Below are 18179 nucleotides of genomic sequence, written 5' to 3' on the forward strand. Positions count from 1 at the left end.
GCCAGTCTGAGAGGTGCATGGTGTGTTACATACAGTGCAAACGACATACTTTGTCTCTAAAATAAAGGAACGTTTTCCTGAAGTTTTGCATTAAAGTCATCATTAACTAGTCAAAGCCTACTCAACTTACTTAAGATGAATTGCAAGTCATGTAAAGTTAATTTAATTGCCGCTTAAGAGCAACTTGAGTCAAGAGTTGCCATCAAGGGCTGGAACCAGATCAATCCTGATGGGCTCAGGACCAAACCTAAAGTTTTCTCCTGTGATTCCCCTGCTCTAAAGATGTTTTTGAATTTCCTACTGAGTCAGTAAAAAAGTCTAGCACAGACATACAAACAGAGAATTTTTTTTCTGTGTGGGTATGTGTGTGTGTGTGTGTGTGTGTGTGTGTGTGTGTTTGTGTACTAAGGAAACATAAACAGCAGTGTCGGTGTTTGAAAGGCCTAGACTACAAATAGAAGACCAAAGGAGCCAAAAGAGGAGATGAGGCAAGACCCAAGGAGAAAGAAAGAGGGAGACAGAGGAGGGAAGAGGGAGACAGATTAGCCCAGCTGTCTGCTCATAAAGCGGCCGAGGGGTGAGGCGCTAAGCCCTCCAGTGAAAGCAGAGCTTAGGTGGGTGACACAGGGCAGTGGACCCCACTCAGCCCACAGTGGCCTACAGCGTAGAGCCTGAGCCAAAGCAAAGACACATGGATAAACAGTGGGAGATGAGGCTCCGCGCCTGCAAAGCCCACAGGGCTAAGACGGCCGAGCAGGAGAGCAGGCAGGCAGGCGTCACATTCCGCCCCAGCCAGGAGTGGAGACAGGGGGGTTAAGGCTTAAGGCTTGGCTCCCTAACTGGCTGACAAGGGACGAGGCGGAATGGTAGACATTGTCTCAGTCACTGAGTTCATCAGAAAGAATGTGGATTTATTGTATATTGCCTGGGCTCGGCTCAGGACAATAACATAGGGTCTTGGCATGCACCCCCTCCCTCCCAAACACACATCCCTGAATTATCAATTACTCTGTCCCCCCTCTCTCCACTGGACGCAAACACACAGCACTGTCCATCTCTCAAGCCGTGCCCTGCCGATGACCCCTAGTTAGCACAGCAGCCTGGGAACAGCCTGCGATGAAAAGGTCGTGAGTATGAGATGAACAGGCCTCCGTCCACCACGACAGCACGACCGAAAGTAGCAAAGGTCTTTAACCACAGTGGATTTCACACACAACCCTCGTCCGCGACCTCGTGGCAGAGAGGCATTAGCAGCTGCCGTTTTACGAGGTCCCCAATGTGACAATGTACTGCATATATCCGTCAACAGTGCGGCCACAAGTTATACATACAGCGTCTTCTGAGGGCGTAAAAACAGCCGGAGTGCTTGTGTAGTTTGATCCTTGAGGAGTTGTCTCCGATAAATTGTGCAGATAGATTATGAGACTATAAAACTGTAACAGTTATGCATACAAGAGATGACAAGAGGTTTTGAGGACTCAGAGCATTAGAAAGCAATCAGTCATACACTTATAAGAAGTTCAAGGCAGAGTTTGACAACAGATAATCAGTCTGCGAGGGCAAAGCAACAAAGCAACCAAGGTGCAGACAGGCGAGACCGGGGACAGGCTGTGGTCAGGAGCAGGCAGGCAAGGAGTGACTGCTGGAAGGTCGTACATTAGACAATCTGGCAAGTCATAGTCCAGTCTGAACAGTATGGTGCCCCCTGTTGAAGCAAGAACTAAGTCATCCCATCTCTGCATTGATTTACAGAAAATTTAATTAGGAAATCAGTTATTTAGTTTGTTGCCAAATCGAGATTTTGTAAGATTTCCACAGTTCATTTTCACAGCTCTGTTATAAAAAAAAAACAGAGAAAGCCTTTTGGATAAGAGCACGCACAGGAGATACTCAAACTAAAACAGCCTCACCATCTCTGGCATTAGCCTGGACACACTCCCCTGCTGTTAAGATATAACAGCCAATTTTAGCTTCACTTTATTGGCTTTCTATTCATGTCAGATCAGATTTTAAGCTGCTTCTGATGACTGAGAGAACTGTAAATGGGCCTTCGTACCTGACTGATCATGAAACACGTTAGAAACCATCTCGGCCATCACGCTCTAAGAACAGGAAGAAAAAGGAAGTCAGCGGGCTGCAGGGCCTTTTCCTGTTGTGCCCCTCTCCTTTGGAATAACCTCCCTGCTCATATCATACAGTCTGACTGCTGAGGCCTGTAAATCCAAACTTATAGCACATTTCTTCACCTTAACTTTCAATCAGTGCTTATTCTTTAATTAGTTTAGGCCTCAGACTTGTTACCATTATCCGTTCCATAGGTCGATCTCAGTTTCTCAATTTTACATGTTTTAGCTTTAGCACTTTAGTACTAGCTTTGAGTCTATATTAATGCTGCTGACTGGGATGAACTGTAAATGAGGAGTGTGGCTCTGGTCGGTTTGGCAGAGCGTTGGGCTGCACATTCTTCACATATATCTTACAATCTACATGTATCAGAAACTTTATTCTTAGTGTGATTTTGTTGATCTGTTCTGTTCACTCTGCATCATGTCTGTCCCAGCCGGGAGAGGAGCCCTCCTCTGTTAACCTTGATGAGGTTTCTTCCATTTTTGGGGGGGAGGGGGCTGCTTTCTGCGGCAAGAACATAAGCCAATAAGTTCAAACTTTGAGCGTCAAATTAATTCTGGATGAATTCTTTAGTTATTGATGTTTAAAACAACAACTGCAGAGGAAGCTATTAAATTTGAGTTTGTAAGACAAAAAGAAGACATGAACTTATCTCTCAGACCGAACAGGTCAAGCCGACTATCTATTTAATACCTCTGTCCTGTCTCTTTTCTGTCCTGTCTCTTATTCTGTTGATTTTCCCTAACAGGGTTTCCTTGAGAACTAAATCTACTTAGGATTTATTGTTTCTTATTATTTCTCGTCATTGGAAATTATAATCCTTTCACCTAATCCCCCTCTCCCTCCCTCTCTTTCAGATCATATTCATCAAGATCATCCCCTCTGACAAAGCAAGAAATCAGCACAGTGGGGAGGTCTAAAGAGGATGCGTACTAAAACAGGGGGTTTCTTCATAATCAAATCAGATTCCTCTGATGTAATCAAGACGAGACGCCAAAGACGACGACATAATCTCCCAGGGACATGCCTCCCTTGCTTGCACATTATTAAAAAATGAGGAGGAACAAATCTTTAGATTGAAAGACTGGAAAAATGGAATTATAATAAATCGGGGGAAACTGGGGCAAGGTTGGATAAAGCCTTCAGATACAGATGAGAGACAAATCTTCACAGTGGTTGGTGCTTGTATGTGTTTATGTGTGTGTGAGTGAGTGTGTGAGGGAGAGAGAGAGCAGGTGTGTGCGTGTGTGTAACGTGTTCGCATGGCTGCTTATGAAATATTTCAATTTACTCAAGATCAAGTCCCTGACCTGAGCTCTCCCTCTCTACCTGTGTGTAAAAAACCAGGAGTGCTGCTCATCCTACTAGAACTCAGTCAGTGTTTTCAGATAATCTGCCTGTAAGGTGGTCTCTCAGGTGACTGATGGACTGTGGTGGAGGGGCTTCCTTATCATTTGAAGGTGCACTTACATTTAACACCCACATGATGGCACAATATAACAAAAGCAAATAGTAATAACTACCAAAAGTAGTAACATACAACATAGAATACATAATGTAAACAGGGCTGGTGTTGTTACAGTTGAATATTTAACTTCATGAATGTATACAATGAACTGGTCTAAAAAACACACACCTGGAGCAACACAAAGAATGAAAGAGTGCAATAGAGCAGGCTTCAGCTGCCAACACATTCTTGGCCTTCACCACCAGATGGCCTTATTGAACTGCAGAAAAAAGCACCAACAGTATGGAGGTGAACTGTATATGTACCTGCTATTCATTGCTTGTATGTTTTTTTTTTCAACCTAGACATTATTTGGTACATGCATCAGATGTTTGAGGAGGACGGCTGATGTCAGAGTGCAAAAGACGCACACAGGGCGGTGTGCCATGGTTGGCTTAAGTTTCCACGGTTTGAGTGTGACTGGTCATTCACTGTCCTCTCTATACTGTCCACTCTCTAATAAAGGCATAAAATACCTAACGAGGAGTTTAGAGAAATGTCCATGCTGCACTGAACAACAAGACATCAACAATATAACTATAAAAGTTGCAATTGCTGATATTTATAAACAGAAAATATGCAGATTTGTCAGAAATTAAAATGACTGCCCTGAACTTATTACAGTTGCACATTATGACACTACACACTGCGAGACTATTTAAAATCTTCTACAATCAAAGATTTCATCATACCATTTATACCATGACGTGTCAGATTCACAGCTCTTGACATTGAGAAGTGCTGCAGACCAATGAGCAAGGCAGCTTCATGGATTTTTACAGCCATTAAAATAATCAGTGTGTCGCAACAAAATTAGTCATTTCAGTCATTTACCAAAGTCAACTGTTGTTGAATCTCTCAAAGGATCTCCAGGACACTTCGCTAAATCACGTCATATCATGATATAAAATTCTATATTATTATATATATATGATACATTTTGTCCATATCACTTATCACTTCAGAAACAATCAAGTCGCATAATGAACACAAGACTTAAACACTCTTCTTATATACTTATATAAAACAGCCTACAAGGCCTCCTACAATATGAGTCAACAGTTTACAGCACAGATTAAGTGAAGAAAGTCTCACTGGAAACTAGCAGACCTCCACTGGCTCATTCACATACCACACACCATCAACAGGTGACTCAACAATCAATACATGCAAAATCAGAGAATTATTCAAAGCCCCTGCAAACTGTGTCTCTGAATATGTGTCAATAAAACAACAAGGTGCTAAAGGCTACATAACAGAAACTCATAACATAATCAATACACACAAACAGCCAGAGGGCCTGAAGTAAGACACAGACAGAAACAGGCAGAGAGATTGTGGATTAATTTCACTCACCTTATCAGAAGTCCATCCTGTCTAGAGGGGGTGAGTGTCCATGTCATTTTGTTCCACTGCACGTCGCTGTGACTGCTTGTTGACGGAGCTCCTCATCCTCTCTCTTCATCACTAGCTAGCTGACCAGTTAGCAGTTAGCAGATGTGTTAGCAGTAGCAACACTAGAAAACAACTCTCCAGGATGGTGCATGTAAATTATGTTAGCTAGCTTTTGTGTTGTTTGTTGTGAGACAAGAGTATGACTGGCTTCACATTTAACTTACCGCTTGTATCCAGAGATCCATGCTTTATCTCGTGGTGACAAAACAATGTCTGCATCTAACTGATTGATTAACTAGTTTTCCAATCAACTTCTAGCTACATGCGTGACTGAGCGTAATATCGCGAGATTTGGGTTAAGGCGGGAGGTCTGAGTCAGGGTAATGATTATGTTTAGGTTTATGTTAGGGTGAGGGGAAGGAATTATGGTTAGGCCTATTGTATGGTTAGGTTTAGGGGCAGATTATTTGGGTGGGGGCAAAGGTGGTTAAGGTTGGTGTACGGTTGGTGTACAAACAACGCACACAATGAGGAAACTCAGTCATATCTCGCGAGAATGCCAAATCTTTGGTCACCAATGCAACCAGTCACTGAAAATTTGGGAAGACGAACTAAGAGTTGTCTGTAATGTCACGAAGGTATTTATTAGATATTTTGATTAAGATTATCTTTTTGGTTGGCCACAAGGGGGTCTTGTTGCCATAGAAACAGTGGTCACCATTGGAGCCCCCACCGCCACAAATGTTGTAAAATCACTCAATATGGCCTCCTAAATAAACTAAAAAGTAAAGAGCAGACAAGTGTAGAGTTTGTCTGTCTCTTATGATAAACTATAAACGTCTTTATAATGTGTTCTTGGTGTGTGTGACAGCATCCGGGTGGTTCTGTGCCTATCGGATGCCACTGTGAACTATTATTGGGAGGGTGACGCTGGGGTGTCACATCCCACTTCTCTGGGAGTGAATGAGTGAAGGGGGTCATTTTGGATCCGGACAACTCCAAGGAGGCACCATGACGGGAAGCATCCCGGGACTCGAGAGGTTTGACAGTCCGGGAAAAGGACGAGGTCTCCGCGTTACTAGAGCCTTTAAAGTCGGAGAGCTGCTGTTCTCCAGCCAGGCGTACTCCTCTGTGCTGTCAGTGAGTGAGAGAGGCTGCTACTGCGAGTGCTGCTTCACCAGGTAGGTCACTGGGTCTTTACATCCCCGCGTGCTGTCACTACTTGTTTCATTTTCTTTCCAGTGCACTTCATCATGAGGCTCCTCTGAGCTCTTTTGCCTCTATCAGATGTTTCACCACTTTTTGTGATGATCCCTGACATCCTGTGGCTGCACATCCTGCAACACCTCATTATATCACTTTATTCTTATTAATGTTACCCCATACATTTTGGTTATGTGGCTCTTCTTTCTGAATGAAGGTTCATGTATATCTTGTTCCACATGTCACATAACCTCTCTGGCCCCCATATGACTGCTGATCTCTAGAAAAAGATTTGGTTACCTGAGTGGCATCATGATTGGTTGAAGGGTTATACACCCACATATAGCAGCTATAAGTTGCCAATAGCTTCTCTGGTGAGCTATTTTAAACATTTAAGCATGATAACTACCGTACATGATCCGGCATAATACTTAACTGTAGATATCCCTCATGTACGCACAACAGTTTCTTTAATTCTTATTATTGTGCAGTTGTGTTGTTCTGTTTTGCTGCCTGCCTGATTAAATGAATACTGTATTTTGCAGACAGATAACATTGTATCCATTTTTTATTGGTTTATTCAGTGATCATTTGGTAGGCTAAACATAAATACAAGTGCATATGTTCTCTGAGATCATTTCGAAATTGCATGCAGCAACAGTTACACTTACCATAAATCATCATTTTCTTTTTCCACCATCCAGGCAGTCATTCTTGGTTGCGTTTGTTTGCTTGTGTGTGTTCTGATGTGTAAAACATCATCACTCGTGCAGCAGCAATTTGTATATTTCAATCATTTTACATATTAGTTCCAAAGGGTGTGAAACCAGTCTTTTTATTTGGAAATGTTCTGTGAGGCTTGTTATGGATGATCTTCAGTGACGCTACCGTAATTTGTCCTCTTTGACTGCTTAAATGATACTTAAGCACTGTGAGATGAGTGCTTGTTGTGTGGAAGAGCTGTTGCCACATTGAACCTCATTTAAACTGATGCGAAAAGTTGCAGAAGTCTAATTATGTGCATAGCTTGGATTCTGTCTAGCATCATTTCTTGTATTTGTCAGTGCCGATCCTCAATTATTATATTATAATTATTAGCAGGTGACAAAAAGTAGATGTTTGAAAAGTATCACTGTTTTTTTAGAATGTAAACTGCTGTGTCTTTACCTGTGACCTTAGTCTTAAATCCATACAGTCATAGTCATGACCTTGTTTTTTATACTGAATCAATTAAACCATATTGTTTAATGTAACCTGAACCAGAGTTACATCTGTGCTTTGCATCAGGTAATGTGCTCCAAGCTTTAGCCTGTGTTGTTTACCCACCACTAAGCAGCGTGTTGGACTTGGGGGGGGGGTAAACTTCTGCATTGCTTTGCTGTCTCACTGTAGTAGAAAGACAGCTGGTCCGTCATAAGGTCAGCTCTATTAATACCATAGAATGTTTTAAAGCCCTTTTATTGCTATCAGTTACAACAGGCTACCAGCAACTGCTCTTACTTGTCGCAGAGTAATGGAGCAGGAAGTAGAAACCACCATACACACACTCAGTCACTCAAGCAACTAGATACTCACATATAATAGGTATTCCACTAGACATACAGCCAGATACTCCACTATTCACTGAACTCCGATATCTGACATTTGAGTCGTTTATTTGTTATGTTATGTAATGTAATGTTATATTATGTTTATTTGGAAATTGTACAAGAATGTGTGAGGACCTTTCAGTGACTTTTTAACCCTATGCTGTTTGCCATCCATAACCTAATAGAGCCTGTTTGTATCATTTACAGGAAAGAGGGTTTGGCGAAATGTGGGAAGTGCAAGAAAGCCTTCTACTGCAACGTGAAATGCCAGGTAGGAAACAGCTGGGGGAGTGACAGGAAGACTCTGTAATGTGATGATTCCTGTACAAGTGGTTATTGGTAAAGGATGTTGTGTAAGATAATGGATAATCCTATATTGGAGGTCAGAGCTCCAAACTATCATTGTGCAATGTATTTCTTTTATAACAGCTACTGCATGTTGGAGCACAAGCACATTCAACCATGGAATGATAATATTTGCGGGCAGACAGTCCTGACGAGTTGGTCAGTACTATGATATCTCAACTATTGAATGGACTGACATGAAATGATCCTGAGACATTCATGGTCCCTAGGGGATGAATCTGAATGGTGTTAGTGATCTCTGACTTTTTATCTTGCATCACCAACAGGTCAAATTTCATGTCTTTAACACTTTATGACAGTACACCTCTAAAACAAAGCATGCAGTTCTAAGCACAGTAAGTACAGCTGAAGCCAAGAGAGTAAGTTTCATGTTTCAGGTTCTTTCAATTTCTAACAGGTTATGCAACCGGGCAGCAGCATCTTGTATTAGTTGTAAATGGGAAATGGTAGCCTGAGTCATGATTTTAGTGCATCAATTACTTTTTCTAGATCAGAAAGTTAGAGGAATTGCTTAATTTTTGATAGTTCTGTGTTGGAAGAAGCTGTAGCTAACAAAAGAAACAGCTTTGTAATAGAGTTAAATGGGCCTGTTTTGGGTAATTGAAGCGGAGGTAGATCTGAGTGTCATCTGCATAGCAGTGAAAAGAGATGTTAAGGGGCAGAAAAGAAATGGCCCTAAAACCGAACCTTGCAGAACCCCACATGAAACATTTGCAGTTGTGGAGGATGAGCCACCAATGGAAACAGTGAAATGTCTGCTTGAAATGTAACAATGGAAATCAATCAAGGGCGGACCCAGAAATGTCACCACAGGGTCTGTAGTGATCTAGAAGAATCCTGTGGTCAACGGTGTCCAAACCTGCCCTGAGATCTAATAGAAGCACAGAGGAGGTCATTTGTCACTCTGAGGAGAGCCGTCTCTGTGCAATGGTGTTCACAGAACCCTGAGTGAAATTTCTCAAACATATTGTATTATTTCAAAAAATGACGACAACAATAGATAAGAAAGAAAGCTTAGAAATTGGCCTAAAATTATTTGGAATAATCAGGTCAAGACCAGACTTCTTAATGTGAGGCTGAACTATGACTTGCTTAAAACAAGACCAGACTGTAACTTTGACTAGGACAACTTAGACTGTGAGCCAAGTCATATAATGTAGAGCTGAGCCTGCAAAGCTGAGCCTGAAATGACCTAAAATAGTCACTGCAGAGAGGATTAACCCTTGTGTTGTAGGTGATAATATGTCTTATCCTCTGATGCCACTCTGGAGCCAAATGTTTGTCTCACTAGTAGCACCACTACTAAACACTAATACAAAGAGGAGGAATGAGCAGTCAATGAATGAGGTAGGTTGCATATGGAGGGGTAAAGGGGTGAGGCTGCCAATAGCTTAACACAGTGTGGAGTCACATCCCATCATGCTGCTTAATGCTGCAGCTGATAGTGTAGCTCAGTGCGATAGATACCAACTGTTAGGCCTTTTATTGTGGTGGGACCTAAACTGCTAATAGTATAATCAGCTGCAGGGTTGCTCTTCTTTATGCCATTTTGATATTTCTGTGTTTGCGTGTAGAAAGCGGACTGGGCCATGCACAAACTGGAGTGCTCTGCAATGACTGCATTTGGGGAGAACTGGTGCCCGTCTGAGACGTCCCGTCTGGTGGCCCGGATTCTCAGCAAGAAGGTTAAAAATCAAAGACATGTTGTCCCTTTGGAGCGTGGTCTCACAGATATGGTGGTTCATTGTTGTTTACTACGTCTGTTTTCCACAGAAAACGCAAAAAGACAGATGTGTTTCCGAGAAGCTCATGTTCATAGGAGAGCTGCAATCACGTGAGTAACTGCTCCTTTAACAGAGAGGTACAAAAGCACACATGATTTAGTTTGTGAGCTGATAACCCATCGAGAAAGCATCTATATAGAGTCACTGTAAAGTTTTCAGACACTATGGGTCTCTTCTTTAATCCCAAGTGTCCCTACATGTCCCTCTTAAAAAAGCACAACCCATTCAGATTAGACTGAGAGAAACACCCCTGCTCACTTTAGACTAACACACACACACATATAGTATAAGCAAATCAAACGGTATCTGATCAAGTCATAAAGCAAGAGTATATTAATTTATCTGTCCTGATGTTAGAAAATATTATGTGCTTATTATGAGGCTCCAGAACGAGCTGCATGAAGCCTGATAAAAGTTATGTCACTTGAATCAGCATTAGCGTCCATTAACTCATAATGTGGAGAAGAGCTTGGCAATGCTCAGCAGTTGTGTGTGACTAAGATCTTGTGGGTCTCTGTGTCTGGAGGGAAAAGGTCAGCTTTCACTCGACAGACTGAGTTAATGCGAGTGTCTGATGCACAAGTATAAACTGACTAGTCATACAGGTCAGGGACAAGGCGCACACACACACACACACACACACACACACACAGTCTGGCAGTTTGTAGTACCCAGTGACGTGATGATAAAGTCTTCCTGTCTCGGCATAGTGAGAGTGATGAAGGAAGGAGAGCTGTTTATACCTGTCTATTTACAGCTGGTAGAGATCAACAGGCGGGACCTGATGAAAATGTCTTTAAAACACATTTGCTCTGCCTGGTGGTGCAGCTGTAGCATTATGCTCCTACCACTTAGAAGAAAGTGGTTATGTTGCTCTTATGTCATTGCGATGATCAATAATAAGTGGGCACTTTTCTCACTGCTCCTATTTGATCAAAGCAGAGACTTAGATTTTCACCCTTATGGTCACCCAGTTTCAAATGGAAGGAAATCATAGCCTAAACAAAATGTTGCTAAAGGGTATACATGCTGCCCTGGGTAAATCCAAGTAAAAAAAAATACACATTTGATCAATCAAGTCAAAATGTCTTTGCCTTTTCCTGTAACAGACGTGGAGGACATAGATAATGAGAGGAGAGAGATGAGTGAGGCAGATATTGCCGGACTGCATCGTTTTTACTCCAAACATTTGGATTTCCCTGACCATAACGACCTGCTCAAGCTCTTCTCCCAGGTACTGCACACACACACACACACACACACACACACACACACACACACACACACACACACACACACACACACACACACACACACACACACACACACACACACACACACACACACACACACATGAAAGGAACTTTAAAAATGTGATTATAATATCTATAGATACTGTCTTACTGTCTTTTTCTGTCCTTGTTAAGTAAACATAGATTCTGTCAGTGATTCCCCACACACCACCAGAGTTTAAGAAGAAAGAGAACATGACAAATTATATCTGTTTTGGTGAACATCTGAGATTGATAATGTGTATTTGCATTCTTTTCTTTCTCTTCCCTGTGCTCTTTTATTCAACAAGGTTGCCTGTAACGGTTTCACTATAGAGGATGATGAACTGTCCCACCTGGGTACTGCAGTCTACCCAGAGTAAGAAGGACAACTCTCACGCACACATGCCAGCACATTTTCATACTTTATTGTTCCAACAACACGTGTAAAGGTACAGTAGATTACACAGTACACTCTCCCCTGCTTACACAGTGTCTCAGGGTTTTCTCTCACATACATTGGCTTCTCTAGATGTGTGTTAGCAAGACAACTTTTCCTCTCCAGTTGGTCATTTGGTGGTAAAATCAGCTCCCTGCTGTGGCTGGGGTCGTTGTGTGTGTGTGTGTGTAGGTGAATTTGCCTTCTCAGCTGCTTTTTTGAGCTATTTCCAGCCTGTCAACCAGGACATAGGATGTCCCCTGGCATATTTCAGGGCCACTCAAGACCTCTCTGTGAGTGCAGCTGTAGCATTGTGCTCCTACCACTTAGAATAAAGTGGTTATGTTGCTGTTATGTCATTGCGATGATCAATAATAAGTGGGCACTTTTCTCGCTGCTCCTACTTCATCAAAGCAGAGAGTTAGATTTTCACCCTTATCTGTTGCTTTCCCTTTCTGTCTGTCTCTCCACAGCGTCGCACTGATAAACCACAGCTGTCTCCCCAGCGTCATAGTCACGTTTAATGGGACATTGGCTGAGATTCGGGCAGTGCAGGCCATGAAGCCTGGAGATGAAGTGAGGAACGGCGACAGCTGCCATTATAGGGGGTTGGGTCCTGTTCAGTTTTTTGTGTTGGTGTGTGTAGGAAGGATGTGTATAATCAACAGTTCAACCTCTAACCGACAATAAGGATTTTGACCAATTAATAATATCGCTAGCTTTAAATGATCTGTTGACACCCCTCCTCTATCTGTCCAATAAATATGTAGCTACAGTCAGGAGACAATTTATTTTGCTTAGCTTAGCGTCTCCTCTTGGAAACAGGAGTGAGCTGTAAAATCTGTCCAAAAGTAAAAAACCTGCCTACCAACAACTCTAAAGCTCGATAATTACAACATTATATGTCACTTGTTTTCATCCGTACAAATTGTAATGTAAGAAACAACATGTCAGGGGTTATGGTTATGGGGGGTTATTTGCTGGACTGTTTTCCTGGTCAGGCTCAGTAACTCCCTGGAGTCTCGTCATCACTGTAAGGTTGCCAAGCAACCAGAAGCGACTTTCCATAGGGATCAGGTTGTTAGCAATGGACAAAGGCAGGTTATCTGTCTCCCCGTTTTCAATTTTTGTGCTCAGCTAATCCTAAAGGCAACAAACTTCTCATTTAACTCCCAGCGAGAAAGCATATAACCATATTTCCCAAAATGTCAAACCATTCCTTTAAATCTTGAAACAAGCAGGTTTCGGCTCTGGTCTCTTTCTCAGTACAGGTGGTTTTGGATTAAAACCCAGTGGAGAATAAGAGACAACACGATTGTATGATTGAAAGGCAAAGACAGGAGTGTGAAGGCTCTGGCATGAGCAGAGTGGGAATCACTGCTGATGTACACTATCAGGTCTATGACAGTTTATGTGTCAGTGTGTCACAATAGCACCATTGAGGAGTGTGTGTGTCTGTGTGCAGCAGCTGATTAAAGAGGCTGGTGGGGCTATTTTCGGACAGACCTTCTAACCTGCTGGTCCTGCAGTTGTTTTCGGCATTTAGATAAGAAGGAAAGTGTCAAGGACAGAGAGTGTTCATTACTTAAGTTCTCACGAGCTGTGTGTTATTTCCTCTAGGTACTCATCGGCTACATAGACCTCCTCTATCCAACAGACGACCGCAACAACAGGCTGAGAGAGTCCTATTACTTCACCTGTGACTGCAAGGAATGTAAAACCAAATCCAAGGTAAGACACCATGAGAAGTGGATACAGACCAAATTAAGCCATATGAATTATTTAGGTTAACAAGCCACACACCTGCCATTGTATTTCATGTGCACACTTAAGAAGTTGCACTTCATAGTTTAACCAACTCTGTTAATGTTCGGGTTCCTGTCTTCACCTCCAGGACGAAGCAAAGCTGAGAGTACGTAAGAGGAGTGACGCCATCGAGCCAGAGGTCATCAGCAACATGGTGCGCTACGGCAGGAAAACCATCAGGGAGTTCCGGGCCCTCAAGCACATAAAAAATATCCTTTAATGTCACCAAACAAAACTCTTTCTTGTGTTGCACAATTCATTGGCACTTTAAAGTTTTTATCTGGAACACTACCAGAAATGACCAGGTAGAAAAATGTGCACAACCATTCAGTGTTTATTAACTTCACTGTCCCCTGCTACATTACACTCAGAGCTTTAGACTACTTGATTGATTTGGTGATTGGTGGTCATTTTCTCATTAGCTGCTGTAAAGTTTTAAATGGTGATTCTGACAGAATAAAACTGAATTACTCGTTGCAGACATTAATCTTAAACGAAGTGGCTTCCCAGACTCTAAAGCACTTGATTGTACGTCCAAAAGCCCTCCCGGCGCTCCAGTTAAACCCCAGCTGGCGTTGTTGCAGCCTTGACTCGGTGGCACCCCCTAGTGAGCTGCTGGAGATGTGTGAGCAGAGCCTGGAGGAGATGGGAACCGTTTTTGCCGACTCCAACGTCTACATGCTCCACATGATGTACCAGGCCATGGGGGTTTGTCTCTACATGGAAGATCCATATGGAGCTATCGCATACGGAGAGAAGATCCTCAAACCTTACAGGTGCTGAGAAATATTAAGTCGCCAAAAACACACATTTCCGGCCGTGCAGGTGCTGTCACTGTGACAGCATGTAACAGCTGCTTATGGATTGCATTATGGGAATTGTAGGTTCTAGTGTTTTTAGAGTTTGACCCATATCAGGAGCTAAAAGTCAAGATGTCTCTGCCTCTGTTGAGTCAAATCTGGCTCTTGCTAGACCATCAGTTCTATCAAATTCAATCACTGAAGTTAAGACATTTTCTATTTAAACTGTAGTGCTTCCACTCACCTGGTCTGAAAATATGTGTACATTTGAAAGTGTTTGAAGGTGATCAAGAATATCCAAAGTGTGTGTTTCACCTTCCACTTTATGATTAAAAAGAACAGCACAGAAAGAAGATAAGATTTTAGAAAAGGCAATGCTATATATTTAGCTTTTCTCTTTTCAATGCAGCAAGCTGTATGCAGCCTACTCTTTGAACGTGTCCTCCATGTACCTGAAGATGGGCAGACTGTACATGGGGCTGGAGAGGCACTCAGTGGGCATCAGCGCTCTCAAGAAGGTAACATGGCCTGCCGAGCTTTTACATCAGACTTTCATACCCAAATGCAGCAGCAAAGTATTTACTACAGTAAAAACTATTTTGACAAAGTCATGAACAAAAATCATTGGGCTTTTTTTTTTATGATGTTAGGTTCAATGCAAATACCAAAACCTTTTCCAATGTGTTTTAATTAAACAAAAGAAGCCTTCTTCTTAAATCTCAATTGTTTTCTTAACACTATAATAATTTGTGTGTATACAGGCAATGGCCATAATGGAGGTGGCTCATGGGAAGGATCATCACTACTTGGCAGAGCTGCGCAAAGAGATTGCACAAAAATGAAGAGCGTGGGGAAAAAAATGATGTTACACAGCTGAGACTAGAGACTGCATACACTCCTTTGATTAGGAGGAACTTTACTCCTTTTGGCACTGAAGCAAACATGGAGAGTATTCATGTTTTTATGCAAACTGGATTGGATTTTTACAGATTTAACTGTTTTTAATCAGTGTTATGTATGCAAGAACCTATTGGTTTGTTGAATGCAGATTACTTTTGTGCAAAGCGTGGAAATCTGTGAAAAGTGTTTTTACTTGGTTGGCCGTGAGGTGTCTGAGAATTGTTTTTCACATTTAATGATTTCATCTTTGGTTTGGCATGTAAGAGACGTGTCAGCGGGACCCTGTCATCCATCTGAGTCGAGTTGTTTACATACATGTGTAGGGCTTCAGTGCAACAAATTCCCCGTCAGCCAATCAGGACAGCTGCCTCACCACAAGGGGCCAATTAAAAGCTGCAGAATGTGCCGGAGTCACAATGGAGGGTTGGATGGAGCACTGTGTTTGCATTAACACCTTGTGTGAGCGATCTGCACTGTTAATGTCCCCCGTAGTGCAAGAGACACCTTCTCCAACATATACACACTCACTCTCTCTTTTACCAGCTAAAAGTAAGTAATTAAAAAAAAATCCAAAATAAATGAATTTGTGGCCACAGTCATAAAGAAAATAAGGCTTTATTGCATAATAAGCAAGTACGACAGCTTCATACATGTCTGGGGAGAGAAAAACAAGACTTGATGCACTGAAAACGCATATACAAAACATATGTACACATACTTTGAAAGGTATTTGGAAGTTTTGCCAAAAAAAACAAAAAAAAAAATGAAGGGGAAAAATTAAATATAAACAAACAGTGGAATGCCATGTGAGAAAATACTGTCACAAATAGAACAGAAGTGCAACAAAACACTTATATGTCAAGAGAGCATAAAGCTTATACTTATTTGAGAATATATACATTGAAATATAAAAATGCATGCATAGTTTATTATGTTGCGGTATTTTTAGGGTACCAAGTCAAAAAGAGAAACTATATAAAACATTTGCAGAAATCTTTTCTCACATGCCCATTATGTGACGACATTAAGTGACTTTGGACATGGCTGGCTTTGCATTACGATTCAGAAAAAAATTGATTTAACGTAGTATGTAAAAAGAAATTCTTCAGATTGTGATTTTTTTTTAGCAGGATCCAGAAACATGGCAACAGACTTTGTGGTCTGGATGAGATTATTACAAATGGCTGTCTTTTACTGGCAAGTTTAGTTGTGTCACTTTTATACTAATATCCTTCAAAAATAAACCAAGGCATCAGCATTCTCCTACTGTAAAGTCCTTACCCGAGAGTTAGGTAAAGTTGGTTTTTATAAACCAAACTATTAAATACTGATTCAAAGATTTATTCTTTGGGGGTGAAAACAAGGATAGGGATGTCAGCCTGGCTGCTTCTTCACTGTTTGTTTCAATAAGGCACAATGATGCTGTATATTATACAATATTTCCTGTATAACGACACAATTCTCTACTGACTGCGGATGCAAACACTGAAATGATGTTTATAAATTATCTCCAATTCATTGGACAAATTTTTTACACTTTTGAAATGCTTTTAGGTAAGAAATGTGACTCGAAATGCTTGATTGCAGGGTGTGTGTGTTTGCATGTGGAGGAGGGACCTTAATAGAAATGTATAAAATGAGGCACCTCCAGAGGGAAGATGGGAGCAATCCTTTTGACAGCGACAAAGAAGGCTTTGAGAAAAATATAGTAAAAATTAAGACATGTTCAAAAGACGACAGGACAAGGATCGACATGCTTGTTAATACTCCGTTCAATGCCAAAGGTGACCACAATCTAAATAAATAAAAACATTTGTTACAATGTTGAAGTAAATATTTGCTGTATTAATCAATACTCTGTTCAAAATAAAGGAACATTTTCAACAGCGATTTAAAGAATACTTTTGTTTGGCAAACTCTTTCAGAGTATAGAAAAAAGTAATAATACTGCTGCCACCTACTGTTCATGCAGCATAGTGCCATTTCTAATAATGGCTAAATAATGAGTGAGAAGTGTTGCAGGCGGGCAATCTAACCAAACTGAGATTTATTTTCTCAAGGTATTTCTTGAGAAATCTCAAGACGACAAAGAGACACACAAACATATTCACAACAAGCTGTTTGTTTACCAGACCTGCGTGGAGGAAACACACAAACACGCATTCTCCACACAGAAGGACTAGGTCCAAGATTAAAACCCAGGGGGGAAAAAAAGAACATCTGAACGCACTGATTAGGAAAAATAGTCGCCATTTTCTATACACGCCCACACCAATCCTTCTATCTCTTGAGGTGAGTTTGTATGAAAATCCACTAGAATTTCCATAAACTGCCACATAGAAAACTCAACATGAATCTCTGTATTTGCTTCCACTCGGCTATCAGTTACACTGTGTCTCCTTGCTTATTTATAAGTACCGTTGTTGTTGTTGTTATCTGGTGCCGTTCTGCCAGGTCACGTAAGGTCAAAGGTCAGGATCACTGGACTCAGATGAGGCGGGAGTTCTTGAGGAAGTGGATGAGGACCTGGTAGACAAACTTGTACTGGGAAATCGTCTGCACCATCAGCATCCTCTGCTGTCTCAGCCCCGACAGCATGGTGGGAACCTCCACCGGCTGGAAGAGAGGGAAGAGAGGAATAAAGCACTTGAAAAATGACTAAATAAAAAGAGAAAAGTAGGAGAGTACCAGGCAGTTATTTAGTAAAATGTTTTCTGTTCTCCATTAACCTGCCTCCTCTCCTGTCACATGCATTTGTATTCACTCACAGAGTGAAAAAATAAAGGATTTACCTCCATACTTGGACGAGAAAGTGTCTATAATGTTTTGAAAATGCGCATCTTTTAACTAACTGTGCTTCATGTGTTTTTTTAAGTGATTCGGCCTGCGTCCTTTTATGACTTGATTCATTCGGTTTTCACCCCCCAAAATTAAGCTTTGTATCAGTTCAAGTGATACTTGTGAAACATACATCCTGTCCAGCAAAAGCTGT

The 18179-nt window shown here is 41.5% G+C and overlaps 2 protein-coding genes across 2 annotated transcripts in view; one reads left to right on the plus strand and one right to left on the minus strand.

Annotated features, from left to right (window-relative positions):
- The first annotated feature begins 6026 nt into the window (after window positions 1-6026).
- Window positions 6027-17009, plus strand: LOC139217546 (N-lysine methyltransferase SMYD2-A-like). The gene is made up of 12 exons (XM_070848882.1): window positions 6027-6210; window positions 8029-8092; window positions 9762-9872; window positions 9961-10021; window positions 11081-11205; window positions 11554-11621; window positions 12155-12257; window positions 13302-13412; window positions 13576-13696; window positions 14089-14263; window positions 14697-14805; window positions 15049-17009. Exons 1-12 carry the CDS (start codon window positions 6041-6043, stop codon window positions 15127-15129), a joined length of 1299 nt encoding a protein of 432 aa, XP_070704983.1. The 5' UTR covers window positions 6027-6040; the 3' UTR covers window positions 15130-17009.
- LOC139217545 (tyrosine-protein phosphatase non-receptor type 14-like) overlaps window positions 15787-18179 on the minus strand; it is a 36844-nt gene continuing 34451 nt past the window's right edge. Inside the window, exon 20 of the mRNA XM_070848881.1 lies at window positions 15787-17803. Coding sequence (XP_070704982.1) covers window positions 17675-17803 — 129 coding nt within the window. The 3' untranslated portion in view covers window positions 15787-17674. The remainder of the gene's footprint in view (window positions 17804-18179) is intronic.

Source organism: Pempheris klunzingeri, chromosome 18 (genome assembly GCF_042242105.1).
Source record: "Pempheris klunzingeri isolate RE-2024b chromosome 18, fPemKlu1.hap1, whole genome shotgun sequence".
NCBI classification, from domain to species: Eukaryota; Metazoa; Chordata; class Actinopteri; order Acropomatiformes; family Pempheridae; genus Pempheris; species Pempheris klunzingeri.